At 39.4% G+C, this 20253-nt stretch overlaps 1 protein-coding gene across 1 annotated transcript in view; it reads right to left on the bottom strand.

Moving 5' to 3' along the window:
• Window positions 1-13828: 13828 nt before the first annotated feature.
• Window positions 13829-20253, bottom strand: part of ZNHIT6 (zinc finger HIT-type containing 6) — a 66453-nt gene continuing 60028 nt past the window's right edge. The window contains exons 9-10 of the mRNA XM_004480902.5: window positions 18455-18579; window positions 13829-14840 (exon numbers count right to left, since the gene is read on the bottom strand). Coding sequence (XP_004480959.1) covers window positions 14800-14840; window positions 18455-18579 — 166 coding nt within the window. The 3' untranslated portion in view covers window positions 13829-14799. The remainder of the gene's footprint in view (window positions 14841-18454; window positions 18580-20253) is intronic.

Here is a 20253-nt window from a genome sequence, read left to right as displayed (position 1 = left end):
GAGTTCCTGTCTACCATATGGACGGTCCAGGGTTCGATCCCCAGGGCCTTCTGATCTGTGTGGTAAGCTGGCCTACGTGCAGTGCTGCTGCGTGCAAGGAGTGCCGTGCCATGCAGTGGTGCCCCCGTGTAGAGATGCCCCATGCTCAAGAAGTGCGCCCTGCAAAGAGAGCTGCCCCACGTGTAAAAAGCCCAGCCCACCCAGGAGTGGTGTCGCACACACGGAGAGCTGATGAAGCAAGATGATGCAACAGAAAAGAGATACAGTATCCCAGTGCCACTGGATAATGCAAGCTGATGCAGAAGAACACACCGCAAATGGACAGAGAGAGCAGGCAGTGGGGAAAAGGGAAGAGAAATAAATAAAATAAATCTTTAAAAAAAAATTCAAATTGTAAAGAGGAAGAGTATGAAACCAGGAGATCTCAGTGACAATCTTTTTGGACAGAAGCAGTAAGGTCTCTCCTTATCTTGCAGTGAACTGAAGATCTGGGGCTATCTTAGTTTCATTCCTCAGAAGGATCTCCTTTTACCATTATTTTTGTTAGAGCACCTCTTCAGAGGACTGCACTGCACTAGCAGCCCACAGCCATTTGGTGTAAATGTGGGGTGCATTTTGGTGGAGGATCAGAGGACTGGTTGAGGGGTTGGGCAATCAGAGTATTTTTGTCAGGATTGGGGGTTTTCCTTAAGATTGTAGTTTGCTCCCCACCTATGTGCTTCCAGTAAATTCCAGGGTGTGCTGGCTTGAGTCTTCTGTGGACGCCAGAAAATTATGTTCTTAGGCTAACCCATTCCTGTGCTTGCAAACCTATTGTATATGGGGCCTTTTGGTTAGTTTTGGTTAAGGGCTCTTTTTTTTTTTTTTATTGACTTTGTAATAATATTACATTAAAAATATATATGTGAGGTCCCATTCAACCCCACCCCCCCACCCCCCCTCTACCCCCCCCAACAACACTCATTCCCATCATCATGACACATCCATTGGATTTGGTAAGTACATCTTTGGGCACCTCTGCACCTCATAGACAATGGTTCACATCATGGCCCATACTCTCCTCCATTCCATCCAGTGGGCCCTGTGAGGATTTACAATGTCCGGTGATTGCCTCTGAAGCACCATCCAGGGCAGCTCCATGTCCCAAAGACGCCTCCACTTCTCATCTCTTCCTGCCTTTCCCCATACCCATCGTCCACCATGTCCACTTTTCCCAATCCAATGCCACCTCTTCTATGTGGACATTGGATTGGTTGTGTCCATTGCACCTCTATGTCAAGAGGAGGCTCAGATTCCACATGGATGCTGGATGCAATCCTCCCATTTTCAGTTGTAATCACTCTAGGCTCCATGGTGTGGTGGTTGTCCTTCTTCAACTCCATCTTAGCTGAGTGTGGTAAGTCCAATAGATCAGATTGTAGGTGCTGGAGTCTGTTGAGGCTCAGGACCTGGCTATCACATTGTCAGTCCAGAGATTCAAATCCCCTAAATATATCTTAAACCCCAACATTAACTGCACCTCCAGCACATTAGCATGAAAGTCTTATGAAGGGAGATCCCATTTGAGTCCAGATTCATCACACATAAACACCATTTCCAAAGAGGGGCCATCTGCCCTGGTAGTTAACCCCATCGGCCATGACCATAACTCCCATGGGTCTCTTTAGCCCTCAAAGGAACCAATATCTGGGGGTTGTATCTGCTTTATCTGTCTCTCTGACTCTGCTCAGTTGTGCATGAGGGCAATCCTTCTGCCAGCCTCCAGACTCTTTTTTAGAAACTCGTAGCCATATAAACTCATTTCTCCTTTGGTTAAGGGCTCTTTTGATTAGATTGCAGGACCCAGGGTAGGTCCTAATCCTCTTACTGGAGTCCTTTGTAAAGGAAGGACTAAAAGCATAGACATACAGAAAGAAGCAGCACAGAGAAGAACCCAAAAGCTGGAATTAACAGAGCACAGAGGCTGAGAGGAAGTCATTTTAGCCTGCAGCTGAAAAAGATAAAGCCTGGAGGAGAAGGGAGAGACAAGCCATGTGCCTGATCAGCCACAGCTGAGGAAGGAGGGAGTAAACCTGGAGAAGGCAGAGACAGGTGGCCATTCTGCCTTGCCACGTGGCAGGAGACCAGGATTGCCAGCAGCCAATCTATGGTAAGACAGCATCTCTGATGATGCTTTATTTGGACATTTTCACAGCCTCAGAACTGTTAAGTTTTTAACCTAATAAATTCCCATTAGAAAAGCCAACCCATTTCTGGTATATTGTATTGGCAGCCTTTAGCAAACTAAGATATGGGTTAGTAATAAAGTTATTAATAGGGAGCTAGCTGATTCATAGTTTTTCTTTTAAAACACAGGCTTTAGGGTGGCTGTAAATTAATGGTGTATTTCCATATTGGCCTCTGTTTGAGGCCCAGAGTGGGAGAACAGCTAATCTCCCTTTGCTGGAAAATTGCACACCAGCTGCTTCTTTTCAATGGGCATTAACGTCTCCTTGCATCAGCGAGAGGATGCTGGAAGAGGCCTGGGGGATTCACTTATTCCAAGTCCCAATCTTATATTATTGTACTTCTCCCTTCTCCCAGTTTTTGTTCAAACTTAACTTTAGAAGAGAATTTGGTTTTTCCATTCATCAAAGATTCAGATTACTGTATTTAGTCAACTTGGATTGCAGGTTACAGACAGAAAATGTTTCTTGTAGCAAAACCCTATTTTATTCCTTCTTGATTTTTAGATGAGTTAGTTTCACAGTAAATCTTGTTAGATTTTACAAAGGTTTCAATTGATAACCAACAGATTCCTTCCTCCTATATTTTTGTTCAAGTCCATTACTTAATGCTGCAGTCTTGGGAGGCACATGGACTGAAGGTACCAATGGCCAATTGTGGTAAAGTTTGTTATTTGTTCCCCAATACCCATTTAATTCTCTTCCTTAGTAATAAGATACATGATTTTGTTAGGCACATCACCACCCAGAATAAAGACTGTTTTTCAGGTGCCCTGGCAAGTAGGTTCTGCAATTGGGTTGTAAACAGAAGTGGTATGCACAATTTCCAGGAAATGCCCTTAAAGGGAGTGGGGTGCCCCTCCCCTCTGTTTCTTGCTAGCTAGAAGGTACACTCATGACCAGAGGCCATTTGGACCACATGGTGAGCTTGAGAATGGAAGCCACTTTGGCAGAGCAACAAGATGGAATAAACTTGGGTCCCTAACACTCACTTCCACTAGACTTGAGAGAAATAAATTCTATCTTGTTGAAGGCTTGGTAATGATTGCTTTTCCTTTTATGACCAAATCTAATTCTTACTAACCTGCCAGCCTGTGCTATAGAGGTTCTCCTCACTGCCTTGATTCGGCCAGCTCCATATTCTAGGGACTGTCACTTGTTGCAGTCCATTTCCTTTCTGATATAGTTGACACAAATATCAACTTTCTCAAACTCAAAATAAGGGAGAGAAAAAAGGAAAGAAAAGAAAAACACAAAAAGAAAAAAGGAATGTTATTGGCTCATGTAACCAAACATTCACAGGGATAGGTGGCTTAGAAGAGTCTGCCCTGCCTATTCTCATCCAAAGTTCTGTTGCTCCCTCAGATTTCATTGGTTTAGTTCATCTGCACAGTTCTGAACTAATCACATGACCACGAAAGTGGGATACTCCCATCATTCCATGCTAATGAAAATTCACCCCAGGAGTTAGGGTCAGGTTCAATCCTATCCAAACCAGATAGCTTAGAACAGGGGGAGTGTAGGTAGTTTCACAAAGAAACTCAATTTACCATTACCAGAGAGGAAAAGGGATCCATGTTGGGTAGCAAACAATAAATTTTTACCATACCGTTTATATAATATATACTTTGTACCATCACTTGACCTAAGCTTTATAGATTGATTACTATGCTTGGCTTTATAGAAATATTGACTAGTACCACAGGAGATTATAGAATATTATAAAGTACTTTTGGGTGGGCTAAGTTACAGGATTTCAAACAAATTACTTTTTGATGGGCAAAAAGTACTGAGAAATAATTTCTTTTCCCTCTTATACCTGAAAAGCATACAAGTTGGGTAGGGGAAAGAATTTGACTGCTTAAAAAGAATCAAATCAAACCTGATAAATGCTCTCCTTGCCACCTTGGAAAGCTAGACGAGAACATCTGGATCATGCTCTCCCTTTGACCATCCACATACAGGTCAGCCATAAACAGTAGCTTTCTTCTAACAGAGTCCCATTAATCTGCTACCTGGAATACTGAATGCTTGCTCTTGTTTGGCTTTCCTTACCACCTCAGTTTTTCCATTTCCAATGCTTAGAAGTTTTGTTTGTGAGGGTCCAAATGTGGAGGAACTATTTACAGGCTTCCAAGTTGCATTAGCTGCTTAGGCTAAAGATGCTGGCTGAACAACTTACCAACTTTTCCAGGGAGAAATCTGAAGCAGAGGATTAAAGAAAAACAGAAAACACCTTCCAATCTGTCAGGAACATGGAAAAAGTTGCTGTCTCTTATGAGTTGGCGAGGGACCTAAAAGCACAGCATCACCGTGTCTGGTTAACCATCAATACTTCAAAACATGGAGACGGGACTGCTGTTTTTCTTTAGGAACACAGAGCAGCACAGTCAAGAGTAGGACCGCAGGGCTCTAGGAAAAATAAAAAGTTATTGGGCTTTAGGGACTGTCTTTGCACCACAGATTCAGACCATCTGGACTTAAACTAGAACCAACTGTTTAAGGAGCCAAAAGAAATCTTGATACCAAGAGGTGGTTTGTAACAATCTCTTCTCACAGTAAAAATAACCTAGAAAGCTCAGCAGGAACCTGGGAGATGGGGAAGCTTTCTGAAATAAGTGAAACTACAGTACTGTTTGATTACCCATCTGAGGGAGAAAGGAAATTTCCCCTTTGGAAACCACATAGCTCAGTTTATTTCTCCTTGACTATATTGTTCAGAGCATGAACACTTGCTTCCATCGAATGAAATTAAGAATCTGGACTCACATCCTCACTGTTTCCAAGGATGTTTGTCTGCTCTGGTCTTCTTATGAATTGTCACAAACCATCCCATTCCTAATTCAGAAGCCATTCTCCCAAGATTTCCAAAAGGCCCTGAAATTACACATCCTATCACATGTATATCCTACCAACCCTACCCTACAATCCCCAAACCTGTCCTGTTAAGAGGCAACATCTCAGTTGCACTCACCAGTGTACCAAGCACATGTTCCTCCTCTGACTCAACATAAAGTCAACCTGGCAGTCATGCAGTTGTCTTTGAGTCCCTATGTCCTTACCACATGAAATCCCTTCACCAGTTCTGGAGAGCTATGTTCACTGAAGCCTGCTACAATAGCTTTGAGTGTTGCCTGCATAAGTGTGTAAGTCACACTTTGGACAATGACACACCTGATACTAATCCTGGAATCCACTGAAAGAAACTGGCATTAACTTTAACAGCTGATTTCAACTACCTGAAGTGACTGATGTTTTTATATCCAAACTAGCAAATTATGTGAATAACATGGATAAAAGATTCAAGAGTATAGTTTGCTGTCCATCACTGAAAAGCTTCTGGGAAAGCATCTCACAAATTATTATTAGCATCTCACAAATAATTTATTATTAAAGAAATAATAAAAAGGAAGACAAGGCAGCCTATCGAAACAGATGATATCCATTTTTAAGTGGCAGGAAACTATGGTGTTCACTCCAAATCATCAAGAAACAGTATGACCTTGGGGATGATCTGGATGACTGGGACAGAGCACACTTGAGAGGCCAAGTGGCCTTATGTTTAAGGACATGACCTGAAGCTCATCTATTTACTTCCCATGTAACTTGGGCAACTTTCCAAATCTGGTTGGATCTGTTTCCTTGCCCATAAAAGGCGGATGACTATATTACATTCAATTGATTCTAGAACTCACATTTCAACATCTCTGAAATCTTTGGAGTCTTAAAATGGCTGTTGGTCAGGCCAATCATGATGTAATTGTCCCTCCTTGTGCGTATGCGGATTTGGTGACTGTTTCTGGGGGCATTACTGAACAACTACAACCCCTTAAAGTTTTACTTCACAAACCACTGTCCTAATTGTTGTATGAAACCCTTCTTTCTGATCAAGGAAACACTAGAATCAGAACTTTGCAAAATGAGTCTCAGCAACTTTAAAAGAAAGCCCCAGAGAAAATAGTGGAACTCCCCATCGAGAATTATTTTATTGCATTACGAAATATCTGAATCAGATTTTGTTTGTGAAGTTTTAGGAATGCCTTGACCAATTATTTCACTCACATTTTTCTATCTGTAGAAGCACAAGAGTAATGATAAAATTTGTTTGTCTAAGTACCATATTTCATCAATTCTAAGCTATTTTCCCCCATATTTTAAACATTAACTAAGGAGGGGTCATATAATTAATTGGCCATGCTTTTCATTCTTATTGTTGTATTTGATGATCTAATAGTTGTAAAGTCCTTAAAACGGTGCATAACGTACGCTAAGTTTTATCTAAATTTTTAGCTATTAATGTTATTCTCATCAGTTAGGGTCTTTTCTACAGTTGAGATGTTACTCTATAACAGCCTTAAAATTTGTTTTGTTCCAACCTAGAGATTTTCCTTACACCCCAATTCAATACCCAATCACTACTAAAGCCTCTCTTTTTTATTTTCCCCCCTCCCCTCCCCTCCCTACCACCCTATTTTTGCTGTGTCCACTCGCTGTGGGATCTTCTGTTATCTATTTCTTTTTGTCTTCTCTTTTTCACTTTTTCTCCACTAGGATTCACCAGGATTTGATCCGGGGGATCTCTGATGTGGAGAGGTTCCTTGTCAGCTGTGCCACCTTAGCTCCTGGTTTCTGCTGTGCTTTACCTTGACTCTCCCCTTCGTCTCTTTAGTTGTGTCATTGTCTTGCCGTGTGACTCACTTGCGTGGGCACTGGCTCACCACACAGGCATGCTTTCTCTTCTTTTTCACCAGGAGGTCCCAGGGATTGAACTCAGGTGCGCCCATATGGTAGGCAGAAGCTCTATCACTTGAGCCACATCTGCTTCCCTAAAGGCTCTCTTTATGCCAGGAACTCTACTTGATGCTACAATGCAAATATTCAGCACAGATTTGGTCTTCAAGACCAGTCCAATAGAGAATTTTATCAATAGTTATATAGACTAGAAGAAAGTTGATGTCAAGTACAAAGAGGAGTTAAGAAAGGAAAATGTTAAAGCTCCATCATTTATTATTTTTTAATAGTTGGACCTAGGAATGAGCTATAGATCTATGCCTTGGCTTTCTCATCTGTAAAATGGACTTACAGTAAACCCTGTCAATAATGTCTGCCAGAATAACAAGAAGTGTCCTTGTTTTCAAATGCATATGAGTTCAAATTCTTAACTCTTGGTGAAAGTGAGAAATACAAAAGGTCAAGTTCAGGTGAGGAAAAAGGAGAGGGTCTCAGGAAGTAAGAAGGGAGGGGGTAGACTAATTGCCTCAGATAAGGCTAATGAAATGGGCATTTTACTACCCAGGAGATTACTGGATTCATTCTATTATTCTGGAAGTACTGGCCAACCATAGGACATAGAATTGTCCCATTGATATTTTAGCCTGAGTGGACATCTGCCACCAGGTGGTGCCAAACTACAGGATAGATTGGCATCTATATTAGGAATTCCTGGGCAGGTAGTTGCGTAGGCTCACCTTTCATTTTTTAAAGCTTGAAAATTCAACCCATATGTTACTGATTTTTTTGCACCCTACTTATTGTAGGACTTACACTGTAGCCTGTTTCACTGGATTATTGTGAGAAATTTTAAATGAGGTGGTATACAAAAGCTAGGAAGTGTCTGGCATTTAGTAAGCAATCAATACATGTTATTACTGTTATTTTCATCTGGGTGTTATAAAAAACATTTACAACCAGTATGGCATTAGGATCAGCTAATCATAAGACAGTGGCTGTAAACTGGTATAGGAATACAGGGCAAACAACTATGGGAGGATCATGGCCTTGAGCATGGCCATGCTCAAGCTGGGCCTCAAAGGATGGGTAAAATACAGTTATATGGCGTAATGAACAAGGAGAAAGGCATATTTTGGGGAAGGAAGCCTATGCTATTACCCAGGATTCTACAGAGAAATAGAATAGGAAGGGAGGGAGAAAGAAAGGAAAGGAAGGATAGATTTTTATTTTAAGGAATTGGCTCACATGACGTGGAGCCTGGAAAGTCTGAAATCTGTAGGGCAGGCCAGGAAGCTGGAAACTCAGGGAGGATCTGATGCTACATTTCTTCTCCAGGAAACCTGTTTTTGTTCTTAAGACCTTCGATGTTGGGTAAGCCCACCCACAATATCAAGGGTAATTTCCTTTACTTAAAATCAACTGATTGTAGATCTAACTACATTTACAAATATTTTCACAGCAACACCTAGATTAGCATTTAATTACTGGGTACTATAGCCTAGCCAAGTTGACATATAAAACCATCACATTCTGGGATGTATATATGGTAACCTTCATGTTACTTTGTGTGAATGAAGAAAGGGGGAAAAAAGAGGGAAAGAGGTAAGGAAAGCTATAAAATTAGGCTAGGGCAGTCACAGAGACCACCAAATGCCAGGCTGAGGAGTTCTGCAAGAAAATGAAATTGACAATAGTAAAGTTGTATGATGTTTCATCCAATGCTAAACAAGGCATTTGTTTACGATGTTCAAAATGAGTGCAGTCTATTGCATTCCAATATAAAAAATGTTTTATCATTCTTTTTAAGGGACATACATACATGTACTTTAAATAACTTTTGCTTACCAAAGTTGAAAAAATACTTTGCAGTAAAGTGCATATTCCCAAAGATTTATTTTGGGGACTATTTTTAAGTAGTTTTTATTTTTGAAGTATTTTCCTTTTAGTGTAACTAATTTCAAAATCAATGTTCCTCAAATGTTCATGAACTGGAAAAAAAAAACGGTCTTTAAAAAGCTGATGGAAACCAACTGGTACAATGTGCACCTGATCAAACCAGTTGCAACATGTTGCCAAACATATGTAATGAATTGAAAAAATACAATAAATCTCATATAAAGCCCATAATTGCAACTCAAAGCAGAATAGTTATCAGGCCGGAATTAAAATCTCCAGGAAAGCCAATGATGATCTACACGTAATATTTAAATGTTATTCATATAATTTCAAATCAGAAACCCCTTGCTACTCAAGTTCAAATAGGGTACACTGGACAGCCATTACTTTTGTCTTCTCAGTAATCACCTTTCCTTCTCTGCGCCCACCCTTCCTTCCTTATAACTTGCCCTTCCTTTGGGGGAAAACTACTTTTTTGATCATCTAGGGGATGGAATGGGATCCAGTCTAGACAAAACCAAAGTCCTTCCCTTAAATTTTGTATAGCTTGCTGCCATAGTGTTGATCCCTGGCTTTGATGACATAAGCTGAAATTGTCAAAGGCTGCCATGTCACCCAGTATCCTCACCTCACAGCCCTCCTACCTCATCAACCCCAAAGAGAAAGCTTGCTTAGAAGACAAAACCAATCCAGGAAAAAAAAAAATCAGAGCCAAGTGTGCAAGATGGTAAAGTGGCTCCTTTGGGTGTCTGGATCCAGTCATGCCAGGACCTTCCTGTAGATAAGCCAAGTGCCCTTCATAAACGGAAGGCATATTAATACTTGCCTCTCTCTTTTTTAATGTAGTAGCCTATTATCAAATAAAAGTAGACCAAGGCATTATTATGAAAAACTTAGATTTCATCAAAATTAGATGAAATTAGGTACAACAAACGGTGTTATGTGAATAAAATTTAATGAGTTGTATAAAGGAAATGGTTGGCATTATAGTTATATGTTTAACATTTTAATACACTTCATGAAAACTGATTCACATTACTTGTTACAAGGAAACTGGCTCAACTACATTTTGCAATCTTAAATATCTATTATAGTAACTCTCTTTAATTTGTATTTATAATAGGGACAAGCGCAAGCTTTGCATACTATAGTTTATGGTTGTTAATCCCATATGTAATAATTAGCAATTATGAAAAGTCTATCTTACCTTTGAAATCATTGTTTAAAAAGTGAAGAAGTCCAGGTGGAGTTTTTTGCTTTTGAAAACATAATTCATGAACAACATGCAGGATGCTGAATTAAACATGGATTAAAGAATCTGTTTATTCCTAAGAATTTGTCAAGAACTAAAAATGGAGAGGGTCTCTGTATTAGTCAGCCGAAGGGTGCTCATGCCAAGTACCAGAAATTTGTAGGTTTTTATAAAGAGTATTTATTTGGGGTAAAAGCTTCAACAGTTACAAGGCCCTAAAGAGTCCAAGTCAAGTTACCATTAGAGGTATTTTTTCACCTAAGTCAGTTGCCACATGTTGAAATAAGATGGCAGGCCTGGTCTCTTCTTTCTTCCTCTTTAATCTCCATAGGCCCAGCTTCTTCTGATCTGAGCTGTAGGTTGACACAGGGTTTGTTTCTTTCTGGGCTTTCTCAGCTCAGTTGCTCTGTTGTCTTCAGTGGCAAACTGCCAGGCAAATGGCTCATATCTCTTCCTGGGCTGCAGGATCAAAGTTCTCTCCTCTACTGTGTTTATTCTCTTTTGTCCTGTGCCGCCTTCTGTGTGTCTTCTTGAGTGAGGATCCCATTTATGTAGCCCACCAAGGGGGTGGGGACTCAAGCCTGAGTTACCCAACTGATGTGGTGGAATCAAAGCCCTAATCGTAATATAATTTAATCAGACACCTCAGCTGAATTTAATACAATCAAAGGGGATTACGCCCTGAGGAACAGAGCAGTTTACAAACACAATCCCTCTTTTTGGAATTCACAGATAATACCAAACTGCTACAGCCTCTAAAAAAGAAATTGGGCTTTAATGTTACAAACTTGTAGGGCTCCCAGTGAATTATTCCAATTTCACCCCCTCTAAGCCTTCAGCGTGGTTTTTTACTGAAACATGTTTACTGTAAATCTGTGGGAATAAATGTGCATATTAATCAAATGAGCTGACAGCTGCTAGTTAACCTCTTTCCCAAGGAATCTCTGCTAGTTAAACTCTTTCCCAAGGAATGGTCTATCACTGAAAAAGTCAATAGAATTCTAAAAATAGAGATGGCAAAGATGCATTAGTTGCTTTTTTTTCCCTCCTGGGCAAGGAAAGTACAGAATAAAGCCTTGCTTTTGCCCATTTTTCAATTTAAATACTAGAAGGGAAGGAACTCAAAATTTTTCTTGAAAATGAGACTTCATTATAACAGATTTCACTGTCTGGAAATTCCTCTTCATCCTGGTATTCAGAGCACATGTTCTTTTTGTGTATTTTATCCCACTTTTCCCAATAACAACTCTATGACACACTTGATTCAATTTCATTTTGAAATTTCAATTTGAAATTTAAAATGGAGACAAATTTCACTTTTAGGTTAAATTTGAATCCCTTGAAACCATATTTAGTTGTGTCTCTAGTAATATTGTGAACAATATAATTCTACACAAATTCTTTAACATATCAAGAAAAAACTCCTAAAGTTGCTTTGGTATGTATACTTATTTCTCAAATCACAAGACCTTATTTTCTAGGAATCACGTTTCCACTAGTTCTTTTATACCAAGCGTCTTTTTGGCATTGTTGTCTTTTGGATTTTCTTCTCCAACTTCACTCCAAGTTACACATATTGCAGTTCTACAAAGTCCTCTGAAGCTCATCTTTCCATTATCTCTTCATATTTCTAATCATTCCAGGTCTCTTTTTTTTATTTTTTATTTTTTTTTATTTTTTATTTTTTTTAATTTTTTTATTTTTTATTGACTTTGTAATAATATTACATTAAAAATATATATGTGAGGTCCCATTCAACCCCACCCCCCCACCCCCCCTCTCCCCCCCCCCCAACAACACTCGTTCCCATCATCATGACACATCCATTGGATTTGGTAAGTACATCTTTGGGCACCTCTGCACCTCATATACATTGGTTCACATCATGGCCCATACTCTCCTCTATTCCATCATGTAGGCCCTGTGAGGATTTACAATGTCCGGTGATTACCTCTGAAGCACCATCCAGGGCAGCTCCATGTCCCGAAGACGCCTCCACCTCTCATCTCTTCCTGCCTTTCCCCATACCCTTTGTCCATTATGTCCACTTTTCCCAATCCAATGCCACCTCTTCTATGTGGACACTGGATTGGTTGTGTCCATTGCACCTTTATGTCAAGAGGAGGCTCAGATTCCACCTGGATGCTGGATGCAATCCTCCCATTTTCAGTTGTAATCACTCTAGGCTCTATGGTGTGGTGGTTGTCCTTCTTCACCTCCATCTTAGCTGAGTGTGGTAAGTCCAATAAATCAGAATGTAGGTGCTGGAGTCTGTTGAGGCTCAGGATCTGGCTATCACATTGTCAGTCCAGAGATTCAAATCCCCTAAATATATCTTAAACCCCAACATTAACTGCACCTCCAGCACATTAGCATGAAAGTCTTATGAAGGGAGATCCCATTTGAGTCCAGATTCATCACACATAAACACCATTTCCAAAGAGGGGCCATCTGCCCTGGTAGTTAACCCCATCGGCCATGACCATAACTCCCATGGGTCTCTTTAGCCCTCAAAGGAACCAATATCTGGGGGTTGTATCTGCTTTATCTGTCTCTCTGACTCTGCTCAGTTGTGCATGAGGGCAAACATTCTGCCAGCCTCCAGACTCTTTTTTAGAAACTCGTAGCCATATAAACTCATTTCTCCTTTCCATTTCCCCCTTACTTTAGGTCAAACAGCATTTTAAAGTCATGGTATTTTATGTAGACATGGATATTCTGCTGATCCGCATTGAACCTTCCGTATAAGGTCATTTTCCAGTTGCATCATCAGTTGGTAGTTGATAGTGGTCCCTCGTTGCCAGGGAGGCTCATCCCCGGGTGTCATGTCCCACGCTGGGGAGAAGGCATTGCATTTACATGCTGAGTTTGGCTTCGAGACTGGCCACATTTGAGTAACATGAAGGCTGACAGAAGGAAATTCCCAGGCACAAAGTTGCTCTAGGCCTTGTTATTATTTTGGGTTTATCAGCTCACAAGCATAGTCATTAGTATCAGGGGCTCACTGTTGAACCCTCATTCCCTCCCGGTCCCCACCACTGTACCTGGGAGACTGTCGCTGCTCCCCTAGGGACCACGACAGAGCACCACTGGCCAGGAACCCAGTACCCCCCCTACTGTGGTTTTTAATTGTTGCCACTATGAGTATATCCAAACATTACCATGCACCCTGGACATATGTTCTGTACAGCTCCCTGTCAGTCATATATCACCTGTCATTGGTATCCCATACCAGTATCCCTCCATTGCCATTGTTGAAACACTCTGTGATCCAGAACTCCCCGAAATTTGAAGCCCAATATAATGTCATGGTCCCTTACTAGGGAATGGCATATAGCGATGAGTTTAAAGGATAGATAAAGAACTTGGATAAAGTTAGATAAAGAACTTAGATAAAGAATGTTGACTTGAAAAAATTCCACATCCTATTTTTTTCTTCCCCCCCCCCCCCCCCCCTAATTATTCAGCTTTTCTTCACAGGAGTCCTAGACCACAGCAATGTATATATATAATATACAGCACTCCCACACATCCACCAGAAAACCTTTTCCCTTCCACAGTGATACTCTTACGCCCTATTCATATCATATTTACTTAAAGTGATGTACAGGTCTCTTTAATTAAAGCCTCTGGTTTCTTTTTGGCCTAAAATTTATACCAATTGTAAACTAAAAATGAATTTCATCATTGTTTCCTTAACCATTCAGTACACAGATGCAGCAGAGATGTAATAATCTTTTACTCTTTTCCAGTCATATTGCAATTGCATAGCTGTGGAAATGCCAATAAAATTAGGAAACCTTAATTTCAGTGTGAGATCATAATGCACACAGACTGTCATAAGGTATAAATCAAACCATGTATGCATATAAATATACATATATACATTTCAATAACACACCAAAGAGTTCCAAGTACTTTTTCTTTAGTTATTGTTCACTGGTAGACATTTCAAAACACAAAATAAAACTGATCATCACAACAACCCTGTGGTAAATAATGAGAGTGGAGTGGAAACAGTATGAAAGGCAGAGAATCCTTAATAAGAAACTGCTCACTCTGTGAACAAATCGAGCATAAATTCATTAGCATTGATTGTTCCAACATTAATGTGGAGCTGCTGGTTTTCTAAACTGAATATAAGAAGTCGTAGTTAAAAATATTTATTAAACCTTTACAAGACACTGTCCTGGGTGGTGCCTAAATATAAAAGACTCAATTGATTATATCAATACAGAAAGATTACATATAAGATTCAAAGACAAAGCAAACAACTGGTAGAGAGGATAGGTCCTTCTGTGGCTAGATGGTATGTACACGGCCTTTCTGTTTAGTGAGGTTCCACTTAAAAGATGCCAACTTTGTGGCTGACACAGCTGATCTTTGGGTTTAGTTCTGCACCAATCTAACAAATAAAAAAAGCTTTCAGTCTATGGAATTAAGCACATAAAAATTATGGGCCTAATAAGCACTCTGCTGATTGGGTGCAAAAATGGGCTTTTAATATGAATAAGGGCCTTACAAGTCAATTCAAGAGGATAGAAAATACATCTTTTCAAACAAAGTTTTGATTGTTTAATTACTTTATAGACAAAAAGTTCCAAATACTAACTGATATACCCCAATCATCAAACAGCCAATCAATGCATAGTCCTCTTTAATTGTCTGGTCGTTTTCACCTTCTTCCGGAACTGCTCAATTTTCATTGCCAAGGTTCTTGGTAGATTCACTTTTCACTGCAAAAAATAAGTCAACACAGTTAAGTGTTTATACTGTTTCTGTTTAGCCTGTTTTCTTTTTTCCCTCTTTTCCCTTCTGATGCACAGCAATAGCACTGCTCATGGGGGCCAACAAACCATGATCGTGTCCTTAGGCAGCCGGGATACACAATTCTAGTCACAATAAAGAAATGGTGTCTGAAATTGGCAATTTTATTATGTGAGGTGGCATCCTTCCTGGCTGTGGAAGACTTGGAATGGTCAATTCACAGTGTGGTTATGAGCCCATAGTCACAGCACTGAATAGATCACTATGATAGTGTAGGCTGGCCAAGTGTGGGTAGAATAAATTTTTTACATGATTTCTTCATTTTTCAACTTAAAATTGAGGGTCAGTGTATGCTGCGTGAATGTGGGCTGACAGAAGACTAATCTCCATTTCCTTCCTTTCAAAAGAAAGAATAATCAAGCGGAGTTGAAGCTCCTTTAAAGCTCCTCTCATGCCTAAAGTGAGCAAGACTGAGTGTGATTCACTCACTAAACTGAGAGTTCTTTTAGAGACAGTCTGTCCTCACAGGGCAGCATGGAGTGACCATGCAATATTTGCTGGTAATTCATATTACTTTGAGTAACTCTGTCTCTTTTAGTCATCATCTTTTTTTCTCCTTATCTGCAAAACTGGAACCAGAGTACCTGCTCTATTCATTTCATTGTATTGTGAGGCTAATAGGAAATAATATATATTCATACTTTGAAAATTGCTAACTTCATAATACTGAATATTTTGCTTGACACAGCCATATAGCTCTACTGCGCAGACAAGGAAAATAAAGCACAGAGGGAGAGTGAATGCACAAAGGCCCAGAGTTAGTAAGAGCTGACCCTAGGACCATACACCTCGACCTTTGTCTTATATTCCACCTGTCAACAGTATCTAGATTTCAGATGGCACCAGCAACCAAAATGTTGCTTACTTAGTTCTTGCTATGAGTAAGGCACTGAATTAGGTTCCAACCAAGGTAAAGTCCCTGTTCTTGTGAAATTTTATAAGTCCTGCAGTCATTCAAATGTCTCCATATTATGAGTTAGTTGTTTATTCCTCTACCTTCCTCAGTACTTTATACAAACTCTATGTAACACAAACTATACTGTAAAGTCTACATGAGTGTTCTGGTGCCTGAGATCCATCTCTCCACTCCTGTCCCCCTCCCACCACATGCACACACAATGAAAGGAAAGGAAGAAAAGAGAAGTAAGGAGAGGGGGAGACTGGATGAAACTATTTAATGGCCCAGCAAGAGACTGATATACGAAGGGAACAAAGGTAGCTTCTATGCCAGGTAATTTCACTAGTTCAAATAATCAACTATGGGTTTGATTCATTCACAAAAGTTGAGGCATTTTCTAAGCCTGAATTATATTAGAATGGTAGAGAAATATATTTTGCTGATATTTAAAAATTAATGGGATACTGTACTATTTGGTATAACAGTTTGGGGAGCTGTTTCCATTTCTTTGTCTTAAGGTTGTAGTTTTCTTCTTTTAATAGGGCTCCATTACCCCTTGCCCCCAACTGAAATACAACTTGCTTTTATCAAATCATTTAATCTACTATTCTAACTCAGGCAAAGAAGGGCCTGTGAACCAAGTAACATCATTCCAAGCACTTCCCTTTGGACTGATGCAATTAATCAGCACTCTACATCTCCATTCTAGTGTCTTTGACTGCTTAGCCTTTTATAGTCAACCTGCTTCATTCCTTAAAAGGAAAAAAAGAAACAAAAAAATGTGCCTAACATCCATCAATACAGACAGACTTTTGAAAAAGTAAATTACGGCAATCTATAATCACAGCAAACACTGTAACAACCAACAAGTGTGAAAACGGGACTGACTCCAGTCCAGAACAACATTTTCCCTCAAACGAGAGAGGCACCTTGTACTATGAACTCAGAATCAAAACCCAACATTTTTGCCTCTGGAGAGGGAAAGAATTTCAAGGCTTTCCAAAGAAAATGCCCTGTTCTTATTTAACCCCCTTCCTGTATCAACGAATATTTAATGTTGCGAGACTGTACAAAGAAACCAACACAAAGATATGTGTGCCCAGCAAGACCTGGCGTTAGTTTCAGGTATGTACTCGTGACATGATAACACTGGTAATCCTCATCAGATCCTCCTAAGTTTTTGCTACAGTAGCTCTAAATGATCCTCTGTACTGAAAGCACGAGTCATCTGTGTTTCCTGTAAATAGGTCAAGTATCATATACCCACCAGCAAATTTTACTTAATAAAATTCCCAGTACACCTCCAAAGTAGTCTTTTCTTTTTGCTTCATTACAGGAAGCCTGACTTCAATGTGCATTCCTAAACAAGGTGAAAGAGGAGCAGTGTGTGCTATGTTTATTTACACAATGTTTGCCCTGGCTGCTAACCCACATTACTAAACAATTTTCCCTCAAACCAACATTTAGAAAGAGAGCTATGTGAATTATATTAAGGAAAAAGTAAGGTTTTATATAACTTTAAAAAAATGAAACTGGTCATATGAAACAAATTTCTAATTTTTTTTTTTTGAGAAAATAACATTGGATATTCTCAAATTGTGAAAAATAAAAATTCAAGAATAAACAACATTTAGAGGTCCACTTTTGCTAATTAAAATGTGGTTTTAAATTGTGGCACTGACAATATTTTGGCCACTTTGAAAAAAATACTTCTCCTATTAACTTCCATTAAGAAAAAAGCTATAGGGAAAACTTAGAACATAGGTTATTGCCTGTTAAATTCAATCTAATCCAATCTGTGGTCCTCTGGAGTGTGTTATAATTAAACTTGGCCTGTTCCTATAATTCTTACCTGAATATGGTATCTAAAAGTTAAGTTGGATAACATCCTCTCATTTTAAAAGCAATTACTGAATTTCATTCATCCTCTAGAATTTTATATTCAAGAGCACAATTAGCTTACTTTAATCAGTATCTGAATATATGAATGTCATTATATTCACTTTACACATACCTTTTCCAGTTCGACTACTTCCTCCAAATCCCTACTCATCAAAGAAGTAAAAATATTGCCTACTTTTAAAGAACCTGTAGAATGCCAAGGAATTATGTCCAAGGATGTGAAAAAAAGGAAAATAGAACCAGTGAGTTTAGAAACGGAGAAAAAGGGTCAAGGTAATGCCAGTAGCTTATTCTAAAGGCAGCTAAATTTTTAAATATGTTACTTGCAACATAATTCCTTTCTATAAAGCAGGATACTAGAAACTTTTTATAATCCCTAATTTTAGGAATCTCTAAAAAAAAGAGTTTAAGGAGTAAATTGTTCTTATCATGGACAAAGATTATTTTACTTAAGACTATTAGCTTTAAAAAGTAAAAAAAAAATACAGAACCCTAGTAAGGCAAACAAAAAAAGGTACATTTATAGCCACTTAGTCTGATTCATTCAGTTTTAATTGGTATGATAAGCCTACAAGCTCATTCATTTGGTAGTTACAGAGTAAATTCATTAAGTGAGTAAATATAGAGGGAAAATATGCATATAAAGAAATAAAGGCAGTCATATAAATGCTTTAGTTGTACTAGAGTTATTCTATAGCACATCAAGAACAAATTTACACTTACCTTGGTGTAGAACTTTCATGTCATTACTGTATCCTTTCAAGACCACATGTAATGTTGGGTACTCAATGATCACTTTGTTCTTCAAATTGTCTAGAAGACTTTTATAAGGATCCAGCTCATAATATCTTATTAATAAAGAAGTAAAACAAAAATAAACATTAAAAAAGTGATGACATTAATTCAGTATTTTCTTATAACATAATAAACTTAATACCTCCTAAGAAAATCAGGTCTAAAAGCTATTATTACTGAGGTTCTAAAAATAACTCAAAAGTATTTCAAATAGTCTGATTTTTGGAATGGTCTAGGACAAGTCACTAATTTTCATATCAAATAAGAAATAGGGAAGCGGACTTGGCCCAGTGGTTAGGGCATCCGTCTGCCACATGTGAGGTCCGTAGTTCAAACCACAGGCCTCCTTGACTCATGTGGAGCTGGCCCATGCGCAGTGCTAATGTGCGCAAGGAGTGCTGTGCCACGCAGGGGTGTCCCCGATGTGGGGGAGCCCCACCCGCAAGGAGTGCGTCCCGTAAGGAGAGCTGCCCAGTGCAAAAGAAAGTTCAGCCTGCCCAGGAATGGCACCGCACACACGGAGAGCTGACACAACAAGATAACGCAACAACCAAAAAACACAGATTCCCGTGCCATTGACAACAATAGAAGCGGACAAAGAACACGCAGCAAATAGACACAGAGAAGAGACAACTGGAGCGGGGGTGAGGGGAAGGGGAGAGAAATAAATAAATAAATAAATCTTAAAAAAAAAAAAGATGAACTTTCATTTTTAAATTATTTTTTCAATTTATTTCTCCCCCGCTTCCCATTCTTCTCATTGTGTGCTCTCTGTGTCCATTTGTTGTGTGTTCTATGCCTGCTTGTATTCTCATTAGGCAGCTCTAGGAATCCATCCTGGGATCTTCCAGAGTGGGAAAGAGGCGATTACTCTCTTGTGCCACCTCAACTCCCTGTTCCGCCATGTCTTCTTATTTTCTCTCCCCTGTGTCTTCTGTTGCATCACCTTGCTGTGCTAGGTCTCTGCGTCGGCTGACATTCCTGCGCAGGGTGGCTTTCCTGCACTGGGCGGCACTCCTGCATGGGCTAGCACTCCACGTGGACCAACTTGCCCTCTCCAGGAGGCCCTGGGCATCAAACCCTGGACCTTCTATAAGGCAGATGGGAGCCCAATTGGTTGAGTCACATCCGTTTCCCATGCACTTTTATATAATAGCTATGTATACTATTATGATAATTTTTCTTGGATAAAAGAACAATTACCTAAGACTTCAAATTCCTCAGAGAGATTTAGTTTGAGCCTTAAAACAAAAACAAAAAAGCGATCCCATGACAAATAATTTCTAGTAACTGGGTACAAATAGTTTTGTGAAAACTTAATTCTAATTATAAATAGTTTCCAGACATTTATATTGCTATTCAATCAACTTTGGCCTTCCTTTATTTTGAAATTTTAAAAAGGACGTATGTCATTATAGGCAATTAGATACTAATTTTCTCCTCAAAGTATGAAATTCTCAAGTCATTACTTAAAAAAAAAAATTGAACTGCTTAAATATGCACCCCAATAAGATTCTCACTTGCCTGCTTTCTGTGGTGCAAGAGAAAGGGGTAGAGTTTCAGCTAACTCACCAGGGTTTGCATATGGGAACACGTTTCTATGAGAATGTTTATCTGTCATGTCAAAGAGGAAAACGCTGAGAACAGGTCCACCAGCATAGTATGGAAGTCCTCTGATTTTCTTCTCCGTCTTTACCAATGACAGATGATGTCCACATGCAAAACAC

This window comes from Dasypus novemcinctus, chromosome 9 (genome assembly GCF_030445035.2).
Source record: "Dasypus novemcinctus isolate mDasNov1 chromosome 9, mDasNov1.1.hap2, whole genome shotgun sequence".
Taxonomy (NCBI): Eukaryota; Metazoa; Chordata; class Mammalia; order Cingulata; family Dasypodidae; genus Dasypus; species Dasypus novemcinctus.
This window is presented reverse-complemented; position numbering and strand designations above follow the sequence as displayed.